We start from the raw sequence: 23,693 nt of genomic DNA on the forward strand, positions 1-23,693 counted from the left end.
TTTGATTATGATTATGATTAAATTTATCATGCACTCTTCCCTAGCAGGCCCCAGGGCAGCTTACAACGATTCAAAATTATGGAAGTTGTCTTGCTAGTGAAGTGTTATTTTGCTCATGCTTAGCCTCAGCAACTGTTTCAGCAGAATCCAGCATCTCTGGATCTGGACTAATTAATACCCAGAGGAGATTATTATCTTGACTAATCTATATTAGACTATCAGGTGACACTCATTCATGTATAATTTTGTTTCACTGTCAGGGAACTATTGTTTATCATTGGATTTAGGTAGTGAATAGGTGAATTGCCTTTGGGCCAAAAATCCCCCTAAAATTTCCTTCTGCCAGGAAATATTTTTAAAGTGTGTCACGTAAACTGTCAGGATGCAAAAAATGGTTTTAGGTTTATGACTTTACATTCATACAAACTGCACACACAAAAAAACCACTTGGTCCAGAGATAAAATTCTGCAGAGAGGAACTTTTAGTGCAAGGTGAGTCTTCTTCTTTGGCGATCACTTGTAGCCGAGTAAGATTGTCTTCAATGAACACAGTCTTAACAGTGAGTCTGAAAGAGACTTTGGAGGCCAGTTCTGGATCCACACATCCTTCCACAGTGGGGACATAGGTTTCCATGCTTTCCTCTTAGCTTGTTTCTCCCTTGCGCCCTGAGTTTGAGTGTCTTCAAAGTCCACGATACCTTTGGTAAAGGCTGTTCTCCAATTGAAGTGCTCACAGGCCAGAGTTTCCCAATTGTCAATGTTTATACTACTTTTTTTTAGATTTTCCTTGAGAGAGTCTTTAAACCTCTTTTGTTGACCACCAACAGTACACTTTCCATTTTAAAGTTTGGAATAGAGTAGTTGCTTTGGAAGACGATAATCAGGCATCCGAACAACATGACCAGTCCAATGAAGTTGATGTTGAAGAATCATTGCTTTGACACTGATCTTTGCTTCTTCCATTACACTGACATTAGTTCGCATATCTTCCTAGGTGATATATAAAAATTTTTGGAGACACTGTTGATGGAATCTTTTGAGGAGTTGGAGATGGTGTTTATAAGTGGTCCATGTTTCACAAGCATATAGTAAGTTTGGTAGTACAATAGTTTTGTAAACAAGAATTTTGGTTTCCCTGTGAATGTCTCAGTCCTCAAACACTCTGCACTTCAATCGGGAGAAAGCTGCATTCGCAGAGCTCAGGCGATGCTGTATTTCAGTATCACTATTGGCTCTTGTGTAAAGCTAACTGCCGAGGTAGGAAAAATTATTGGCATTTTCCAGTGTTGCACCATTAAGTTGGATCTGTGGCACTGCAGAGGGCTTGTTTTGTGCTTGTTGGTGCAGCACTTTGGTTTTTGGGATGTTGAGCAAGCTGCAAAGCTTTTTAGGATGGTTTGGAGGTCATTGGACACAACGTTGTCATCAGCATATTGAAGCTCTATGACAAAAGTTATGGTAACCTTACTCTTTGTTTTCAGCCTATTCAAGTTAAAGAGCTTTCCATCTGTTCGATACACAATTTCTACCCCGGTGGGGAGTTTCCCTTCGGCAATGTGTATGATCATGTCAATGAAAATAATAAATAGAGTTGGGGCGATAGCACATCCCTGTTTGATACCTGATCCCACTGTGAGCAGTTCGCTGTGAGAGCCATTGTTATCTGCGATTGTTGTTGTCATATTATCATCGAGGAGCTAAAGGATGTTAACAAATTTATCTGGGCAGCCAATTTTCAGAAGGACAGTCCACAGGGCATTACGATTTACAGTGTCGAAGGCTTAGTCAGGTCAATAAATGCCATATACAGGGATTGGTTTATTTTTTTTCAGTAGATTTAGATAGCTAAAGCCCTATTCATCTTGAAAACCAACCCCTGCAAGATGAGTAGGGCTTTAGGTATCTAAATCCACTGAAAAAAGTAGTCCACAGATGGTGTAATGAAAATCACTGAATACTTTTCCTGTTCACCCATTAGCTTATATTCGCCTTTCAAACCATTGCCATTTAAATTCTTTTGTAATAGGACACAAAGTGAAAATTACAGTACTAGAAACCTCAACCCCAACTCATTTGTCATTTGAACTTCCTGCCTGTTCATTGTTTACATGCCGTGTTTTCTGTAATATGCATTTATCTGGTTTATCATGTGCATGCATTGTTTCTTCTTCATTTGGAAAGTATTGGGCTCAGTACACAGGCCATTTCTGTTAGAATCTGCTAATCCCCAACTTCCTTTCTGCAACATTGACAGGTTTCACCATTTTTTTGTGTCCTCTCAGCAGTAGTCACAATAGTTAGAGTACTATCCATGCTTCCCTATTATCATCTCAGTACCTACACTACTATTCAGAATCATTCTCCCAAGCTCCAAGCACTTGGTTCAACACCACTGTTTTGCTGCACAATTCAAAAGACTATATTTAATTTTTAAAGCTCTAAATCATTTGGGTTCATGGTATCTCATGGAACACCATGTCATTTTATTTCCTTCTTTGATTTATGATCTGCCAAGAAGACTTTCTTGTATCCAGCTGCCTAAACACTGGCGGTGAAATCTAGGGACATTCTAGGTTGTATCAGCCTGCTTTTGGAATTTCATTTTTTAGGAGATTCACTTGACAGATCCTCTCTAACCCTTTAAAAACTAGTTAAAACTGACATATCATTACTTGATATAGGCATTACTGGTTCCTGTTGCAGTATTTTTATTGCTTATGAGCAAAAATGATGCAAAATGTTTATTTTTGTTAAAATTTCTGTACCACCCTTCATCCGAAGGTCACTGGGCGTTTACAATATAAAAACACAAAAATACATAATATAATAAATAATAATAATAATAATAATAATAATAATAACCCCCACTCAGTTTAAAAGGCCATAGATTGTTTAATTAGCAAAAGGCCTGAGAGAAGGGAAATGTTTTTGCTGGTGCCTAGATATATGTAATAAAGACAGGCGAGCCTCCCTGGGGAGAGAATTAACAAGCAGGGAGCCACTGCAGAAAAGACCCATTTTTGTGCTGCTGCCCTCTGGACCTCTTGCACGAAAGGGGGGGGGGCTTAGATGATGGCAAACCCTCCAAGTTTCCCTATTTCCCAGGGACATTCCTGATTTAGATAAGCCATCCCAGTTTCTGATTTGAGCTCAGAATGTCCCACTTTTCCTTAGGTAGTACCTATTTTCATTGGAGAAATATTGGAGGGTATGGCATTGCCCCAGTGAACAACCTAGCAACTGAATTCTATACCAGCTGAAGTTTCCAAACTGAGTTTGGCAGATGAGGGATGGAGAGCTTTGTTCCTCATCCATAGCCTGATGTATTTCTATCCTGGATGCAGTTGGGCAGGTACCAATAAGAGAATGGTGATCATAGAAAAGAATCCCATGTAGCTTGAAAACTACTCAAATATAGGAACACTCTGACCCCTTGTGGTTGAAGCTGTCCATTACTACTAGAAAAACAACATTGATACTGTAATACTATGTGCATGGATATAGCAGAAGAAATAATAAAGAAAACGCATAGATGATAAACCACCAGAGTGACAATCAAATGAAAAAATGAGGATAGTATCATTTTCAAATACTTCTATATTTGTATCACCAGTTTTGCTTTGGAAACATTTTCCTCCCATATATAATATGTTCTGCAATTATCACATATCAGGGCCTTGGAAAATGCTTATAAAGGTGCTTTACAAAATAGACTGAAATCCTTTGCACAATCATTTAGTAATAAATCCCTTGAATTTAGAGGAGCTTAATTGGAACTCGACAGTAATATGGTCAAATTGAGACAGTTCAGCAAAGTGATCATGTCAAGCAAAGGCATGTTTTTTTGGTTATAATAATATTTATTTCAGTTTGCTTACAGTGCATACATACCAACATATCATACTGTTTATCCAATGCCAAGGCAGTGATAGAAGGTCCTAGTTGTCAGGAGTGAGCAAGCAGTAAACCACACTGTGCAAGTTGGACTCTTAATTAGCAAACACATGATATGCACAGGAGTGTAAGGTCTAATGAGCTCAATAAATCATCTCCAGCAGGTCTTCCCTCATGAAGCAGTCCCCACCTTCCCATAGCTGCCTAAATCCCCTTCCCCCCAAGCAGTTGGAGGCAGTGTCTGCACATGGCTAATCTCTGCTCTTTTTATGCCTCTTCTGGTTCTGGCACAGAAAAGGACGAGGAGGCTTGTCACAGCAGGAGGAGGAGACTCCCATGACTCTTCACCAGCCTGACTCATCTCTGCTTCTTGACCTGCCTCCTCCCATTTTCCTTCTTCAGCTTCTGCCTCTGATTCTGGACTTCTCTCCACCACAGACTGCCACTCTCCCAGCTCACTAAGCCCTGTTACCTCCTCAGCTTCTGACACCTCCTCTTCCCAGTCTTCTCCCTCTTCTCACTGTGACCACTTTATCACCCTGGGCTCTGTGCCTTCTTCCCTTGGTGGCAGTGTTAGAAACTGAGATATGAAAGTTAGGAGCTAAGTTGCACCTTAAACCTCGATTATGGGTGCTGCAATATAATGTCTAGGTGCACTTTTTTATAACAAGAATACAAAGCTGAAAATCAATGAACTGCAGCTAAAATCTTATATTCATTTTTCACATGGTCTAGTCCTCATCTGAAGATTGCAAAAAACAAAGCCATACTTTCCCTGCCTACCCCCCTAATATTCTTATGAGGGTCCCGTCTCCAGTCCTCAGAGAGTGGCAGGAAGTGGGGAGGCACAAAAAAGGTCCTGTTTTCATTCCAGCAGTGGCAGTTTTAATCTGAAATCTTAGGCGCAGTACTCCCAGAGCTCATAAACTGCTTGCATTAATGAAATTCTCTGTCACAAAATGCACCTAGAACAATGGGAGTTTTGAATGCTGCTTGGTGGTTCCCCAGCTGGTTTTTCTCATCATTCCTCTGCACCCAACCAGTCTGCATCTAACCACAAGTAGTTAAAATGAAAGTAGGGGATAGGAGAGCCATTTCCAGGAACTACATGCCACTTTCAAATCATAGCTAGGTTATCCACTATCAAACAATGAAAATGTAAGTCTGGAAATCAATTGCCTTCTGTATTCAGCTTTCATAAGTGCATAATTCAGCTCTTCAATTTCCCATCAGTTCAATTAAAAAAAATACCAGGGATGTTAAATCTTGATTCAGACTTTGGATAATTGTACTGTACTAACATAATGGGGGGTGGGGGGGTGAAAGCATGTTGCATTTGGTTTATTCATAATTGTTTTTTAAATTGACTACCACGAGACAGGAGTGCCTGGCGTGCTCTGGTTCATGGGGTCATAAAGAGTTAGACACGACTAAACGACTAAACAAAACCAACACCATGAGCAATGGCCAGGTTGCAGTTTCATGAATTTGAATTTAGAACCTACTGGTAGTTAGAAAACCAATTCACCACAAGGTGTCATCAGATCTCAATGCATTTTTGTAGATTCCAAAGAACTGAGTAGAAGCTGGGAATGAGGAAGAGCAGATGGCTTGCTAACTAGCAGCTTCTTATTTTTATGAATGGAGGCTGTCTTTAAATGACCTCATGGCATGTACACTCCACCCCTACTTTGGAGTCTCTCTCTAATTTTCAGGTACTTGATTGCTGCCCTCTTATGCAGTAGACCCTGTTGAATTTCAGACAGGATTGTAGTGTGGAAGTCAGTGCAGCTGGCTCTTACTGGAATGCATTCAACTAGGAAAGCTTTGGACAGGTGAGTAGTACAATGTTTTTTAAAGTGTGTGTGTGTGTGTGTGTGTGTGTGTGTAAACAGTGCTGGGAGAGTTCTGTATTTTTTCATTAGATTGTTCTCATTTTCTCATTTATTGTTTTATGAAGCAGTAATACTTTTGTCAAAATTGATGGCATTGGTTGGATATATAACCAACCAATCTTGAATTTGCATGTAATATGTAATCTTCCATCATTGTCAAGTCGACACTGTTTATATTTCATGGCAGAAACATCTTGGCAAGCAGTAGGAAGTAGAGAGCAAACTTTGTGAAAAGGTTTTGAATGTATAGAGTAAGCAAGTCCCATGACTGATCCCATGTGCATCTTCTTCTGAGTAAATATACATAAAATTAGGAAGTTAACACTGCAGCCCTAAACTCTGCAAGTGTGTTCAGTAGGAAATCCTATTGTGTCTAATGGGGCTTGCTTTCTAGTAAGTATATTTAGGATTGCAGCCTAAATGCAATCTTATCCATGTTTATTCTGAAGTTAAACCCATTATACAATTATAGAAGTATGTTTATGATTGTAGGCACACTATCACAAATTGTCATTTTTTCAGTTTCCCATATTTTTTAAATGCTGTACTATGATCTCCAAGTCCCTCTCCTTGGCTCTGCAAGAGAGGGGGAAAGCTACAGTGGTTACTACCTGGTGAACTGCAGCTCCTAAGAGAATATGCAGAAGGCAAGAATGGCATTTCCCCCTTGTTGGCCGCAGCAGTGGGAGAATGGGAAAGACTCAAAACACAGAGAGAACATTTCTAAAGCTACAAGCCTAGGAGTGCCAGTGTGGTACAACGGTTAGACTTGGTTTGGGATGAGATAAACCCAGGTTCAGATTTCTGCTAAGGGCTGATTCATAGTTCATGCAGTCAAGATACTTTCATATGTGAACTAGTATTTGTAGTGCCAAGCACTGACTGTAAAGAATGAAGGGGAGATATGTATCTCCAAAACAGTCAAGGACATGTGCCAAGGAACTGAGAGCCAATTATGGTTCCCCAGTTCTGTCCCTGAATGGGGGCATGTATGAATTCTTCAGGTTAGTACTATAAACACTCACTGATTACCTGGGACAAATGTAAATCAGCCGTCACATATGAATCTCACTGGGAGATGGTGGACAAGTTCCTATCTTTCTGTGTAACCTACCTAACAAGGTTGTTGTGAAGCTGCAATGCTGTTAGCTTCTTTGGAAGAAGTGTAAAATGTAACAATTAAGAAGCCATGCTCACCTTTCCAGCTTTCTCAAGGGCTCTGCAATTCAATTATTCTTATCCCAAGATATTCTAATAAAAGGAGCCAAAATAAAAATTAATTTTCCATCAGTTTGTCACATATTATAATGGAAAACTCCTGGCTAAGCCTGTTTTTATTGCTGTCTCCACTAATGCCTTTCTTTAGGGTCAGTGCATTTAATGATAAGGTTAAGACTTTGTATATATATATAGGGTAAGGACCCCCTATGGTTATACTGATCCAAGTTTCATCCGTAACTCTAAAGTGATTTTCCAGGCTACATATTTTCGGGGGGGGGGGGGGATGTTTCTCTTCAGTTATCCTGTCAGCCACAGGCTGCTCCATTTGACATCAAGAAAACCAGTCTTTGTATTCTGTCTCATTTTATCAGTCTTTACCAGACTACTAAACTGTCTGGATGAGATTGACTTTCTCTTGAACTAATTAAATGTATTGCTATAATCAAAGGATTCTTACACTGTTAAATAAAGATGTTTTATTTCATCTTGTAAAGTTCCAGCCATATTTGTTGGTTGATAGACTATTATCACCATAGTCTATCAAATCAGGTTTTTAATCTTGTAATGTAATTCCTAAGATTCTAGAATTTGGAGACACAAGCAGCCTGGTATTAGGACTTTGCTGGCACAGGGTCTCAAATCACCAAAATGTGTTTCCACCAGCACACAAGAGGTTGCTGCCTTCAGATGGGATAATAACTTAACCACAGTGCTAAAGAAACTGTCAGAGAGCTGGTAATTCATCTCAGTAACAGAAGTACTGTATCCTATGGCAAGGGTGACTATATTACTAAGGTTTCCATTGTTCCATCAGCACAAGTTTTTCAGCTTGCCAGGGCTCATTGGAGAAAAAGCAGGACATAAATTAGATAAAGATAAAGATTCTGCACTTGTTGACCCATTTGCTGAATCCAACATATGGCACATAAGGCTGCATGTCGGGATTTGGACTAGCTGTTAGCTTTATCTGTGCTGATTGCTTTTTTTTTTTTTTTTTTTTTTGAGAGGTGGGGGATTCATTCCAGTCCCTTCAGTAATAAGAAGTGTTCTGACCACCTGTTTACTAAAGTGTGAAAGCAGACCCTTGCACATAACAGCATGTTTGCAGCCCACTGCTGCACCATATAATTTTTGGGTTGGGGCTATGTTTTAGAACAGCAATCCTAATTCCTAAAGGAAAACAAAGACACCCATCTGGCAATCCCATCATCACCACCTGAAAAATGTTCCAGATAAAGAAATATAAACCCAATAGATTTGCCTGTTCTACTGTCTCTCACAATCAACTCTTCATCTCTGGGTTGTGGGTTCGAGTCCAATGTTGAACATAAAGATTCCTGCATTGCAGGGGTTTGACTAGATGACCTTTGTGGCCCTTTCCAACTTGACAGTTCTATGATTCCATGTATGATGTTTCCATGAAAACTGGTCAAGCAAAAATCAGGTTTTCCACAAATAATTGAGCACCATACAGAACAATATGAAATATGTTTCTCTCTCTTCATTAGATGCTATCTCCTGCACATTTTAAAGGATAATTCTAATTTACCAGTTCCCTCAAGGTGTGCATACTTCTCTATACTCATCTGAAAAATTGTTCTCAAAAGCAAGCTAAGAGGAAATAAAAGCACATTTGCTATAAAGTTGGTGGGAGCCTTTAGGAAACACTAGCCTTTTTCAAAATTCCACTTTCTTTATGGGGAGAGAGATGGGGGAAATGAATACTTTGCTACCGCTTTTTCTTTTTTGTGAAGAGGAGATTTATTTGCTCTGTAATCACTTTACTGTAGTACACGTGCAGCAAGCTACAAGTTTTGCTGTTAAACTTTCCTGAATTAAGCACAGTAGCGCTTGATTTGTCATGTGACCAGAATTATCCTAATGATTGTAACCACCACATGGGAAATACTTAATTGGTCACGAGAGAATGGCTGATGATGTTATTTATTGTATAGCCACAATTGTATAACTATAAAATAGGATCCTCTCATCATTTACTTTCTTTCTCCAGACACCAACCTTTCCATTCTTCTGGTGACATATTGGAGAGTTTACAGTAGGAAATAAGATTTATTGCCAATCTTGGCTCCTAGATTCTTAGAGCTGCTTCTTCCTATAAATACAACCCCATGGAAGATTGCAGAAAGAGCCCATTCAAGGGAGGAGAGCCCACACAGCAATCTGCTTTTGTTCCAAGTTCCTGTATTTGAAATACTGAATTAACGAGGATAAATGGGAGGTGACTATATTCCAAAGTTAGCTAAATCAGTCCTAAAATACATCTCAGTAAGAACTTTGAGACAGAAGTGGAGGAACAGCAAAAGAAGGCTGAAGAGAGCAAACTTATGTAAGAACACAATGGTAGCACAATCCTATGCATATTTGTTTTGTTTTATTTTATTTTATTTTACTTTCCTTTATTTTATTTATTTTTATTTTTGTTTGTTTGTTTAGTATACTACCTTCATCCGAAAATCTCAAGATGGTTCACCTGCCTGGCAATAGAAATGTACAAGGAAGTAAGAGATCTGATGGACCAATCTAGAAGGGAGACAGGCAGGGGCAAAGCCATAAATGTTTAATTTGATAAAAACTGAGGGTATTTTAGTTTAGCGGCTCCAGTATTATGCAGGCACAGGCATTAGTGATTGAAGGAAGAACCTCACCTTTTATAGTTGAGCATGTCCAGAAGTTACTGTGTACCTCCAACATCCACCTAAAAGCATTTTTATTTTTTTTGGCAGTGTTTTGTACCATATTGCTTTCTCCCACTTACTTTAACCTCAGTAAACTCCTTTAATTCACTGTCATTGAATATGTAATGTCTTGTGGTTAAGGGCTAAAGAATTGTGAGCTGGCCATTTTATATATGGAGACAGTGTTCCCTTTTCAGTTCTTCTCAAGCATATTGAAGTTCCCTTGGTTTTGGATAAGCTCTACTGTTTCTCCACAGGGAATAAATACCATGCTGGTCAGTTCTTGAGAGGGGATTGTTTGTAGCTCAAAGTATCCTATTGTATGGTTAACCAAAATTTTATTGTGCCAGTTTAGGGAGCAGCAAGATTCTGGTTGCTAACAGGAAATGTAACACACAGATCTTCTGTGTTTTGTATTATCCATAAAAACTTCTAGTGAGATGAAGTCTTCAGCTACTAGCTCACTAACCAACAATTAGAACCATACTGATAGCCCAAAAAGTTAATGTTATTTGGCAGAGTGAGGGACAATATATCGTATTTTTTGCTCTATAAGACTCACTTTTCCCCTCCTAAAAAGTAAGGGGAAATGTCTGTGTGTCTTATGGAGCGAATGCAGGCTGTGCAGCTATCCCAGAAGCCAGAACAGCAAGAGGGATTGCTGCTTTCACTGTGCAGCAATCCCTCTTGCTGTTCTGGCTTCTGAGATTCAGAGTATTTTTTTTCTTGTTTTCCTCCTCCAAAAACTAGGTGCGTCTTGTGGTCTGGTGCGTCTTATAGAGCGAAAAATACGGTACATTTTACATGGCACTATTATTACCCTTTGTTTCCACATAATTCCACAGAGGTTCTGGATCTATGCTCTTCAATAATTCAGTTTTTGAGACACCACCTAGCTCTGACCAAAGGGATGGACTCATGATATCCAAACAGGCTAGCAAAGAAATCATACGGAGAAGCAATAGTACAGAGCAGGTTGTGCACCATAGTTGGACTCACATTAATGCTTCTGTTCTCACAAAAGCTTGTTCTCTGATCTGAAGAACAAAACACCAAAGGATGTCAACCTAATTCCACTGTCCTGACATTACCAACTTTGCTGCTGGGATTTACTCCCAGTGACTTCATAGGAGGCAAGTCTCTAATAGCCTTGTCCAGAAAAGGTAACATGAGACATTGCCCACAGATTCTGAGATCTTTCAGAGACAGCAGAGAGGCGCACTGAGGAATAAGGCAATCTAGGGAGGGCAAAGGTCAGACAGGGATAACTTGCGCCAAAGAAAGGGGCACTGCTTCTAAGACAGTGAAGGAGCGCAGAATAGTTCAGAAAGGCCACCTCAAAACCAAGACATAATTTACAGCAATCCCAACTGAAAATCTTTGACAAGAAACAGATAAGAGAGAAGACTCAGCCCATCTCCTCCCTATTATCCTCATTAAAATACTTTCCCTGGACCCTTACAAGCCCTCCTACACCCACTCCTACTATTCCAATTACAGCAGGAAGCAAGGAGGAGTACAGATTAGAGGGGGGAGCTTTTTTATTAAAAGAAAATACTGTATAGCTTTCCTGTTTCAAACCAGGGAGAGAAAGAGACTTAATGAGTTCAGAACTAGGGTTTTAAGAGAGACAGCGGATTGAATGCTTAGTTCTGAAATACATTGATCAGCTACAACCTGAAAGACTGGGGATCATAGGCTCCTAATGTGCCCTTTAAATCTTTCTTTATTTCATTTTATTTTGTGGAGCTTTCCATTTTGAACATAGTTTTTAACATTTCCATTCTCTTAGCTCAGTTTTAGCAAAGTCAGCTGCAGAATTCCTAAAACAGGTGCATTTGAACAAGGCTGTTTCCCTGCCTACTTCATCTGCTCCCATTTTCTCCATTAACATTCTCCCCTCTTGCCCCAGACAGACACCCATAGAGTAGATATGATCTTCAGACATCCTCACCCCTGTTTGGGCTGCTAGGATGGGACCAGGGCTGTGATGGTGACATGTGTGCCCGGGAATGTGACTGAGACCACCCACTTATTTCACAGAGGCTTTTGTACAGATAGCAGCCACAGTTACTCTTGGCATGCATTGCCCTGATCAAGATTTGAGCAGATGACCTAGAGGTGAAAAGCCTCTGTATTGAAATCCTATGCTACTCTTTCAATGAACTGACTGCTCATGACAGTGATGAGTGGATTACGCTTGTTTGAGTCAGACAAGTGTTGTGTATATGACCACACACGATGCCCCTCAGTCCTGACCTACAAGCCTTATACTATTCCATCCCTAGTCCATGCTCTGCAATATGTTGCTATTTTCTCTTTCAGCCTACTCTTAACATCCACGTTTTTATTGTAAGCGAGGATTCTTTGGTTTTCCATCACAGGTTTATCACAACAAGACTGAGAAATCAGCTTCTTTAAAATGTGATACTGTTTTTGATATTTGGGAGCTGCTGTATTTCATGTGCACACTTACCACACAATTATCTCTGTTCACAAGTTTTGCAAGCCTTTCAGATTCTACAAAGCCTGTTTCACCAGAGATAATAACAGGCAAAAGAAATCAATCTGTATACCAGGAGCAGCCAATGCAGATATTTTGGACTTCCAACTCCCATCAGCACCAGACAACACTGCCAGTAGTCTGGAATGATGGGAGTTGTAGAACAACATCTGGAGGGCACTGCATTGGCTATCCCAGTGAACACTATAGCAAAGAATGTTTCTTTTACAGTGGTATCTCAGGTTACATACGCTTCAGGTTACATACGCTTCAGGTTACAGACTCCGCTAGCCCAGAAATAGTGCTTCAGGTTAAGAACTTTGCTTCAGGATGAGAACAGAAATCACTTGGTGGCGGCAACAGGAGGCCCCATTAGCTAAAGTGGTACTTCAGGTTAAGAACAGTTTCAGGTTAAGAACGGACCTCCGGAACGAATTAAGTACTTAACCCGAGGTACCACTGTATTCCACTTTCAGTTAACGAAACTACATTGAACTATTTTCAGTGTAGATTCTCCAATCATAAGGGACATTGATGGAAGACAGTATAAGATGGCTGGAAATGCATACCTTTGGCTTTGTATTGTCCTGTAGCTTCAACTATAAGGTTTCAGTCCTATACTCAGTTTCCTAGGAGTAAAATTTGGTGTGACTTACTTTTGAGTAGACATTATAAGCTTCTGCTATGAATCTGGCAAAATGAATAGCTAAATGTCAGGCCATATGTTAGACAGGTGATGGGTGTCAGTTTCATCCCACATGAAGGAATCCCTATGTAAAGGGCACTGAGGAATGTAGGTCTTTCAAGGATTATGTTGCTTTTGATGCGCTATTCAATCTTTAGGCATACACATTTGTTTTTTATACGTTCCCTTTGGGGGTTGTCAGTGCACTCTGCACATATTAATAAATAAAGATTCCCCATACCATTCTGAGCTGGGTCGGTACAGTACTGAAATGAATGGCACATGTGCTCCATTGCCTTTTCCAGGCAAGCATCCAAGCAATGTTTTACCAAGGGGGCCTTCCAAAAGCATTGTGTCTGTTAGAAACTCCTATCTGACATGCTGGGTGGTAATTGGAATTGTGTTTTTACTGCCCAGAGTGACAGTCAGGGTTATATGGTTTTCGTGTGTAATACAGTTGCTTTATACCACTCAGTGTGAGAGAGTAGGACCCTACCTAGGTGGGAGACAAGGAGGGAGTGGTTATGCTGCTGTTATATTGCTTGAGATTAAGGTGGGTGGGTGAACTAGTTGTAAATTATGTTTAATGCTGTTAGTCTTGTGACTAGTTGTTGGCTAGGGGTTAACTGTGTTAGAGGTGTGGTTGGTAAAATGGCTGAGAGTGAGGTTTGCATGTGAAAGAGCGCTAAGAGTTTGCTTGGGGAATGTTACTGGGCATAGAGTGTTATGTAGTTGTTATGCTACTTTGTTTAGCCACAGACAATGCTTTAACACAGTGGTAGCCAACACAGTGCCCTCCAGATGTTAAACTACAACTCCCAGAAGCCTCAACCAACATGGCCAATAGTCAGGGATGATGGGAGTAGCAGTTAAACATCATCAGGAGGATACAACATTGGCTATCCCTGCTTTAACCTGTAGGGTTATTTATTGTATTTTTACTTTTTTAATGTTTATTAGAGAGAATTCTGTTTTGCTGCTTATTATGCTGCCTTAAATGTGGATTTTTATTTTTGTATTTCATTTTCATTTGCAATGTTTTGTTCTGATGTTTTGGGACGTATTTGTGATATTTTAAGATATGCTATAAACTGCTTAGAGGTTTTTAAAAAGAATTAAAGTAGTATAGAAGTAATGTTAATAATAATAATAATAATAATAATAATAATAATAATAATAATGTAGATGTGAAACAATCTTTGCCTCTTGTGCTGCATTGTCCTCAACCCAGCATGGCTTCCATTAAAGAGGCCATATTTTGGCAGCAAGTGTTGGGCCAGCTACTGTGTAGGTGCCACAAACAGTTGTTCTTCCTTTATCCCATAAATGGATGAAAAATTAAATGACTGAAGGGCTTTCTGGATGCTATTCACATACGAAGCCTGGCACAGAAGGAAAAAGGCCTCTACAAAAATCAGTTTCAGAAGAAATAAATGAGTAAAGGAAAGGGGCCTAGAAAAGGAGAGGAATTTGTTTCCTTTCATTTCTGCCATCTCATTTGGAGAAAAGTGACAGCTGCTGCTTATTGACCCAGCCCAGACGTTTGCTGCAGCTGCATCCTTCTCCTTTCACTGTATTGAAGAAAAAGAACTAAAACCTTAATGCTATGTAAGACTATCAGATGACCCTTAACTCTAAGATGTTGCATCTTGTATTTTATATCCAAAACTGCTGTTTCTCTAGCACACCCATCCACACCCACATACTATAGAGCCTTGGTTTGAGACCCCACCTTTGGACATGAATCACCTATCCAGGAACATATGAGTCCGTAAAGTACTATTAAGGTTCTTATGTCAAGTCCCTAACTCCTAGAACTACTTTAGGCAAAACCACAGTAATATGCCCATTGAAAGCAAAAGGGGAATCAGAATATACTTGCTGAGTCAGACCTGTATGTGGACAAAGCACAAAGAAAAGTGTTGTGGGGTGACTGAAGAGCATAATTTTTTCCCTGAAAATTCATTTCATGCCTTGATATTGAGCAGGTGTGAGACAGTTGTCACTCACTTAAGTATCAGTTCCCAGCTTTTTGCATATCCTTTTTCCTTTGGCCAAGTCCTCCTCCTTTCCCACTCAGTTGTAATCACTGGCAATTAACTACTGCAACTTCTGTTGGATATATTCATGCTGCAAGGGTTTCACTTCACAAGTGGTATTACTAATGGAAGACTCTGCAGTTATGTCAAGCATTCCAAGGAAAGATAAGGTGTCAGTGGGGCAGACTAGAAAGCCGATGAATGAATGAATGAATGAATGAATGCACTGTCTCTTTATCATTCAGTCATTCAAATCATGTATTTATGAAGTACATTTGTATGTCATCCTGTAACATAAAGTTCTGTAGGTGGCGAACAGCTCCAGAACAGAGTATCAGCTGCTGATCTCTTGGGGGAAATAGGTTGGACATCCTTGTCAAAAGCAGCATGCTCCCTTGCTCAGTGCAAGGGAACATGGGGCAGCCACTATTTTTTTCCTCAACATGGGGTCAAAGCAAAGGTGGATAGAAATAGTTTAATACCCACTGAAAAGGCAGTGCATACCAGCTAGAAACTCCTGCTGTTGAATGTGAAAGTAAAATGCTGTTATCTAAATAGATTGGCAGGAGTAATTTCTCTGGGATTTACCAGTCCATGGATTCTCTTAACTTTTAGTGATTGACTTCACACTCTGATTTACTGTATTCCTGAAACTGCCAAATTATCACTTCCAAAGACATCATAAGAATCAAGAGGTGAGTACGGTATATCCCCTTGCCTTAAACTTTCTGGAACTGGCACTGCCCCAGGTGTTAGGCATATATATTCTGTTTCAGCCCCATCACCAATGGAACTAGTGGTATGCCTTTGGCTAATTGAGCAATCCAATGGCCTTTTAAACTCTGAAGGGCATATTGTTTTGGTTTGTTATTATGGTATGTATTTTTGTTTTTAGACTGTAAACAGCCCTGTGATCCTTGGATGAAGGGCAGTATGGAAATTTGATGATGATGATGATGATGATGTCTACACCTGCAAAGCTTTCTGTGGTGGGTGTACCAAGGGCCTCTGAGGGCATAAGTGTTGTCCCAATAGCAGTCCTTCCTCCCCTGCAGCAGAGAGATGCTTCTGCCACATATAATGATCCCTTCACCAGTGTTTGACCTGCTCCAGGATTGCAACAGTAATAACATAAATAAAGATTAATTTTATTCATGGTCACACATGAATATAACACCAGTTCAGTTAATAGCTCTTGAAAGGATGGTGGAGCTATCAGAAAGCTCCTTGGCTCTACCTCTGACAGTGCTAATACTTTGACAAGTCAATACTTGATCCAACTGGGGCTCTTTTTCCTCCTGTAAAGATTATGTTTCCTTTGTCTGCAAAGTTCATAGAGTATACTTGTTACATTTTGTATATCGGCCTGCTGCCCATTGTTATCTTCACTGACTACTTCCTGAGTTGCATCCTGGAATCGTTGACTCCAGTCTTGAATTCCAAGCGTTACTCATTGCACTGGCTGCCCAAACTGTAATGGGATCACACAAGCTTGTGAATCATTTAGAAAACAATCAAGAAGTAAAAAGATACGCATAACATATGCCAGAATCCACTAGGATTCCAGTGAGAACACACTGTTAGTGGTTGGTAATTGACAATAGCATCCTGGCTGTTTCAAAACCCTAAACCCCTTCACTTAACCACAGTCAGTCTATTGCAGTTGAGCCAAATGATCCAATTTAGATAAATTGATTCTAGATGGTGCATACTGAAATTATGCCAAGGTCACACTTGAATAATGCTGTGATGTGATTACAGGGCTGGGAACTAAATGAAGGTGGTTAGTAGATTATTGAGTAGACTGCTGACTGAAAAATTACCTCAAAGCTAACCTGTAAAAGTATCTTGTAGTACAGTACTGAGCCTAAAATAATGCCAATTGGATCAGCATTCAACAGAGAAAACACTGGGCTTAGGAAGAATGAATTCTCCTTGCCTTATGCAAGATGTACCTCAGCAGGGATGGGGCATCTCATATAGAAGTACTATAAGATGAGGAGCCAGGTATGTAATAACAAAGGACCATCAAACCAGGATGAACGGTCACTTCATAGTGAAGCAGAGTTCATTGCAGCAGGAAGTGAAAGATGAGACTAGTCCAGTGGTGAGAAACTTCTGGTCCTCCAGACTTCATTGGTCCCAGCCGACATAGCCAATGGCTACAGGTGATGGAAGTTGTTGTTCAGCTGATCTAGCTGAAACAGCAAAGCAAACATTGTTCTTTTCTTCTTTCCTGCATACATTGTTCTATTCTCTATGTATTGATGGACACTGTGTGGATTTGATCAGGGATTGCACTAGGTGGCAGTTTGGCTGCTTTTTGTCCTGGAGGCAATTGTGTTGCAGAACCTGCTTACGTGTCAACTTATCCTTGTGTGAGGACAGTAGCTCTCCATACAGTAGCTAACACACCCTTGGCTTGCCAGGTGGATCCTCCAAGGCACCTTGCCACTGGCTTGGAAACTCTCAGCAAGTTCAAGAATATCCACATGGGAAACTGAACTAGATATTATAGCCACACAGAGACATTAATATGGCAATGTACAAACTCGGCATTAGTGCATAATGCCTGTCATCATAAGAACTGCTATAGGAAGGAGGCATGGGTCAGAAAACTGAGCAGGATGGCTAGATTGCCCTTATTGTGTAAGACCTTTGTTTTAAAGGAAAATTCTTTGCTCCAGAATATTGGGACCACCTCAATCATATGAACCAATGAGGAGGACAATATGCTTTGCAAAGAAAGGTCAAGACCCAAGGCAATTTCTTGGAAGCCCTATTTTTTAACTGCAAGCAGCCCACAGTGGAAGGTCCATCTGCTCTTGTGGATGGGTGTCACCTTGTAAACTAGAGCATGGTTTTTCTTTTTTCCTTCTCCCACCCAATCTCTTTTCCTTTCAGCTTATAAACCTGAGTGTTTTATTAATCTTTATAAGCTGTTCTGGAGTACTTTTATAGAGAGTGGGGTAAAAACACTCCAGATAAATGAATAAATATTTCCCTTAGGCTTACACCTAAAAAATCCCTATTTCTCCATAGCATGTCACAAAACTAGAATCATAGTTTCAGAGAGCCTTTCATTTTTTTAATGTTAACCTGGCAGCTTGTTGCACACCGCGGACACGTTAGTGTTAAGTTAAAGAGAAAAGGAATGTAATACTAAGGAGATCTTGGGAAGATAGGAAACTTTCATATGCTCAGTGTTTAAATTATGCTTAGATTTATCATCTACAGATCAGCTCCATCCATTAGAAACTTGCTCTCCCACTGTAATGCATAAATCATTGCTATGACAAACTGCTTCTTCTGTTCACCTCTAAGATAAGCATTTAGGCAATGGCTTATAGTTTGGACTGTGATTTACTCTCATCAGCAATACAGAGGAGACAGAAGTTGGTAGAAAACAAGCTGGCTTTGAATGAAGCTTTTCAGTCAGTGTAGTAGTGGTTGCGGGGTTGCTTTTGCTTCAGGGGAATGTGAATTACCGTACATTTAGGTGGTTTGATTCACACAAACCATCAAATTAACATACTTTCACTTTAAAACAATGTCACACCCATCACTTAAGCTAAGGCAATCCCATTGGCATGGGGAAAACCAACAGCTGGATCTGAAGCTTGCAAGCTGCAATGCTGTGAAATACAAGTTCTAGCCTGTTTCTAACCATGTTTAATCAGACATAAGTCTGAGCAGTTGCTAAAACCTTAGATGAGTTCTTAGAAATGAAGAAACAACATTGTTTTTGCATTTCAATCATTCACTGTTACATTAAATAATGTACTGTGCATTTGTCTTATTTAACAGGAGGGGCCTTCCCTTTCCAAGCCCTAGCACCAAGTTTCTGCTTCCTTCTATTTACAGAATCATGTAGTTCAGGGGTTCCCAAACTGTGGTGCCCACCATTCAGGTACATGGGTGTCTTAAAGTAGACACTCCATTGGCTGAGTTGAGGAGAACAGGGAACCAAAAAAGAATATGTTCTATGATGAGACCCCACCCTCGCCCTAGTACAGGAATTCCCTCCTAGGGAACGCTCAGATTAAACAACAATTGAAGACTTATTTGTGTAGCTGGTGATTGACAACAGAGCCAGTATTAAGCATCCTGTTGTCTATTTAGTTCTTTTGTTGCTCTTTTTAAAATATATATTTTGAGCAGTAATAGGTTGCATGTTATACACCTATTATTGTAAGCCAACCTGTGCTCCTAAGGTGAAAGGATGGGAGGATGTGGTAAAAAAACAACCTTGTAAATAAATAGATAAAGAGGCAAATACTCACATGTTTTACTTTCACATTTCATTTATTTCCTGCAGAAAATGTTGATCTTTCATTGTTGTTTCCCAGAACAAGGATCACGTGTGGCACTGCCCAGGGTTTCCTGCCATATTCAAAATTTTAGAAATATTGCATCATTTTTGCATATGATGGGATGGGTGACAATGCTTTTCTGTAACAGCAGTGATGCCATGTTAAGATTACAGGAGATGCTACATCATCTTAAATGCAGTTATTTGCAGAAAATTAAACTGGCTTGTGGATTACAAATTAAGCTCCCAATTGATATACACTTGTGTATATTAGTATATGATTGTTTGTCTGTGAACAAATGCCACCCCCCTAAGCAAGATTAGCGTCATACCCCATAGTTGCCTTTGACTGGACCTAACCGTCCAGGGGTCATTTACCTTTACCTTGCTTACTCTCCTGAATACCTTCCTTTATTGTCTAAGGCAGAGGATCCCAAACTGACCCCTTTTCAGAAAAAACAAACAAACCTCAGAGCCCTCTGGAAATCTTCCTTCTTTAAGTGAACGAACAGGAAGATGCAGTGACAAATTTGTGTTCTTTTATGTATCTATATTTCTGCCTACATCCTACAAGAAAGATGTTGTAAAAACCCATGGGGCGGACCGGAGTGAAGTCTGCTGGCTCAGTCCAATCTGTCCCAGAGGTGGGGCTGGCATCCGATCTGGCAATAAGTGTCATTACACAACAGATGAAACATGTACAAATGGTTTTTCCAAATATCATTTTCTTCTACTCTTTCCTTATGCTTCCACCACCCCCTTAGCTTTATTCAGTGCCCCCCAATTGCACCTGAGACTACTACTGCTCCCCTGGATCATTCCAGCACCTCCCAAAGGGCAGTATTGCCCACTTTGGGAAACACTGTTTTAAGCACAAAGATTTTGGTGGCCAGTTTTCAAAATCCTACTTTTAGAAATGTAGTTTTCGTTTGGAGACATATGTGGACATTTCCCCTCCACTTGATATAAATAAATTTTGAGCACTGAAAAACATTCACAATTTGATGCCACCAAAATAGGACAAATTTCATCAGGCATCTTCCCTTATCCTAAAGACCTGGACTTTTCCATACTCATATGAAGAGTTTATATTAACTGATGGACTGATCATAACATCCTTCAATAGTATACAAGGCATGGAAGCACCATGTTTGTACCTGTTCTTCCTGTTTCCTCTGCCCCTTTTGTGGCCTCACTGCTTACATTTGAACTTATTTTCTTCCATAGAATGAGAGCCAGAATCTACTTTCACTCTGGGTCATCTCCAAACACAGGCCCTATGGAACAAAATGTCAAAATGTACTTCCTGCCTCTGGCAAACATTTCAGTGTTTGTAGTACGGAACCTGTGGCCCTCCAGATGTTTTTGGACCACAACTCTCATCAACCCCAGCCAGTGTGACCAATGGATAGGAGCTAGAGTCCCAACAACATCTAGAGGGCCACAGTCCTGTACCCCTCTCCCAAGTTTATAGAAACATATAGTTGTAAATCTACAGCCTTGTGCATACTTACTTTGAAGTATGTTCCACTGTATTCAGCAGAACTTTAGTGGGTAACTAAATGCAACATGGCAGGCCCATGTGTTTTTTTTAAATCCATTGAATAACTATAAAAGGGGGCAATTTCTTGTGTAGAATGGGCAGGCACTGCTTTTTCCTTTGGCTAGGCTCTGAGATCAGAAGGGAGTCTGCTTAGAGAAATTCATTCATGGGCAGGCATATCAAAGGAGAAAAGTAGAGCATCCTTTTTCCACCCCTGCTTTAAATCATTCTCACCTCCCACTTTATACATCTCCATCACAAACCATGTTCAAATGTATGAGTCACATTTAGTCACTGTCACAGTTAGACCCGCGATCGTGAACCTGTGGCTCTCCAGTGACTGAACCTCCCATCATCCCTGAGCATTGGCCATGCTGAATGGGACCAATGGGATTGGACTCCCATCGGCCCCATCCAGAATGGCCAATGCAGGGATGCTGGGAGGTGCAGTATTCAATATTATTGAATAGAGAGAGCTGCAGGCTCCCCATCCCTGAGTTAGACCGTTACTCCCAAATAAATATGCATAAGATCAGGTTTCAAGTCTTGGCAAGACAAGTGCATCCTTTTTTAATTATCCACAATCTGACAGGATCCATGTTGCCAGGATAGCAGCTTGCCAAGGCTGAACTGGGACTAAGGAAAAGAAGTCAGTCACAAAGAGGAAAAACTGCAACTGAAATATTTTGACATTTTATTTAGCAGAAGGAAAAGCCTCTGCTTTAAAGCAGAATGCAGAGGGACCCACACTTAAAGTAACTGAGATGGTAGCTTTAACCTAAACATCCTGAGTATTTACACTTCTCATATGCTAGCTACCAATATATTTCTAGATCAGAAACATAGCCAGATCCAGCCCACCCAGAAAGGTTCGTGATGGAAGAAAAGGGGAATTGGGACAATGAATGACTGGGCTACATTCACTAGACCTCCTAGCACCTGTGAGTCTAGTAAGGAATCTTTTCCATTTCTCTTTCAGGTGACTCTCTCTGGCAAGAAAATGCATCTATGAGCAAGACGTTATTGCTGACATAGGAATTATTGACTGTGGCGAGGGGATGATCAGCTTGACTTTCTGTAGGTGCTGCTGCTTCACTACCAACGTAGTCCTAGTGGCTTGGGTTGTTTTGCTGACAGTTGAGAACAGTACTCCCTGGAAGCAGTGGGTCCCCCGCCTCCGCCTCTCATATCAAGGTAGGACTTGTCTTGCCAGTCTTTCAAGTTAGTTCCTAGGATGGACACCCTGAGCCATAACTAATCCACACAGGAGGACAAAGACAAGGCAGATGCAGGCTGTGTATCTGACCTAAGGGTTCCCCCCACACACCTTCCCCTTTGTCACATTCACTAATCCAAAATCCTCATCCTGTGACCCTCTCTGAAAGTTAAGCCTCTTCTACCTCAGGCATCTGAATATATGCAACCCATTCAAGCCACATTAATATAGGATGAACAGTCCATCTGAGACTCTTTGTTCTGCTCTTTTGTACTTTCTAATCTTAAATGACTTGCAGGTGAACTCTCTGGGCCCTTCCAGGTGAGCACAATAGATGCGCAGATGTTAACTTATTCTGCTGGGATCTAGAGGATCCCCCAAAGGCGCACTTTTCTATTGTTTCCCGAGACAGACAGGATGCCAACCAATTCAGAGCATCTAGACATTTTTTTCCAATTAGCTTGTGTTGCAGAGATTTTGCTTCTCTCTTTTTTCTTCTTCCTTCAAGTGGCAAACTTGTGTAGATGAGAGTAAGTATGATACTGTCAACACCACAATCTGGTCGACACATTGAATGCGATATTTTTGTGTGAAATGCAGTGGCCTCAAACATCACAAAGATACATTGGACAGTGGTAGGGATGGGAGAGGAATTGGTTTGATTTGCATTTTAATGTGAGCCTACCTAATTTGCACTCCCAAAACAATAAAAATGCCAAAACACAACTATTCCTCAAAATTCACACTTCTCTAAATGGTGTGATGCAGTTCTCTAACCAAAACCTGTATACCAGAAAGGCAATTCTCTCTACAACACTCAGACTTTTTGTGGTATGCCTTTGTTGAACAGAGAGTGTTTGCGCTGGGCTCCACACAACAGTGTTGGCTCTGTTTCCTGAAGCACCTAAAACATCAAGAGCAAAACAATGAGTAGCCCTTCTACCCTCTAGAAATGCTCCAATACTTCATACACCGTTAAAAAAGAAGCAGCTCTGGAAATATTGTGTCTATGAAGTCCTTTTTAGGGCTGATAAGACTAGTGAAATTTTGCTTCTTTTTTCTTTTGCAGCAATTTTCTAGACATTGTGTGGTGGCTGCAATCTTTTTCCCCCCATGACATAAGCCCAGTACTTCTAAGCAGAGCTGTAACATGCAGTAATTCTATATGTGCAAACTTTTCTGGCCTGTGGGAGCAGTGATGGGTGGAAGTGTGCCAGCTTATTTTCTGCTTATCATGACTATTATATTCACTGAAATTCTGTGAGAGGTACATTTTTTTAAAGTGACAACCAACCCCGGCAAAGTGCTACTTTGGAGGTAATAGTGCTGATAGAAAAAAATTAGATACATCCAATATTCATAACATGTTTTGGACAAAAAAAACTACATGGAGATTAGACTATACAGTCATACCTTGGAAGTAAAATGGAATCCGTTCCGGAAGTCCGTTCGACTTCCAAAATGTTCGGAAACCAAAGCATTGCTTCTGACTGGCTGCAGGAAGCTCCTGCAGCCAGCGGCGGAGCAAACAGATTGGGTGCCTGGGGCGGCTCGTGCCCTGTGCCTGGGAGCAGGGCCAGCCACCCACTGGGGCACCACAGGGTCTCTGAGTAGTCTGCCTTCCTCCTCCAACTCAGCCACCCTACAACTGAGGGGGAAGCAATGGGCAGCCTGGGGCAGTGCAGAGCC

General features: G+C 40.6%; 1 protein-coding gene and 1 long non-coding RNA gene across 14 annotated transcripts in view; one reads left to right on the plus strand and one right to left on the minus strand.

Annotated features, from left to right (window-relative positions):
• Positions 1–23,693, plus strand: part of LOC310672333 (semaphorin-3D-like) — a 51,399-nt gene that overhangs the window by 2,459 nt on the left and 25,247 nt on the right. For 4 of the 13 annotated variants that reach the window (XM_083429374.1, XM_083429377.1, XM_083429385.1 and 1 more), the window contains exons 2-4: positions 995–1,088; positions 5,610–5,729; positions 21,768–21,982. In XM_083429374.1, coding sequence (XP_083285500.1) covers positions 21,847–21,982 — 136 coding nt within the window. In that variant the 5' untranslated portion in view covers positions 995–1,088; positions 5,610–5,729; positions 21,768–21,846. Of the gene's footprint in view, positions 1–994; positions 1,089–5,600; positions 5,730–15,548; positions 15,629–15,828; positions 15,923–18,824; positions 18,844–21,767; positions 21,983–23,693 lie in introns of those variants that run through there. The other 9 variants (XM_083429382.1, XM_083429386.1, XM_083429383.1 and 6 more) reach the window with 6 other exon arrangements.
• Positions 19,223–23,537, minus strand: LOC310672440. The gene is made up of 3 exons (XR_014508581.1): positions 23,418–23,537; positions 20,403–20,522; positions 19,223–19,316 (listed from the first exon to the last, which is right to left on the minus strand). It is a non-coding gene; the product is annotated as an uncharacterized lncRNA (long non-coding RNA).

This window comes from Podarcis tiliguerta (genome assembly GCF_965153285.1).
Source record: "Podarcis tiliguerta genome assembly, chromosome: 2".
In the NCBI taxonomy this organism is placed as follows: Eukaryota; Metazoa; Chordata; class Lepidosauria; order Squamata; family Lacertidae; genus Podarcis; species Podarcis tiliguerta.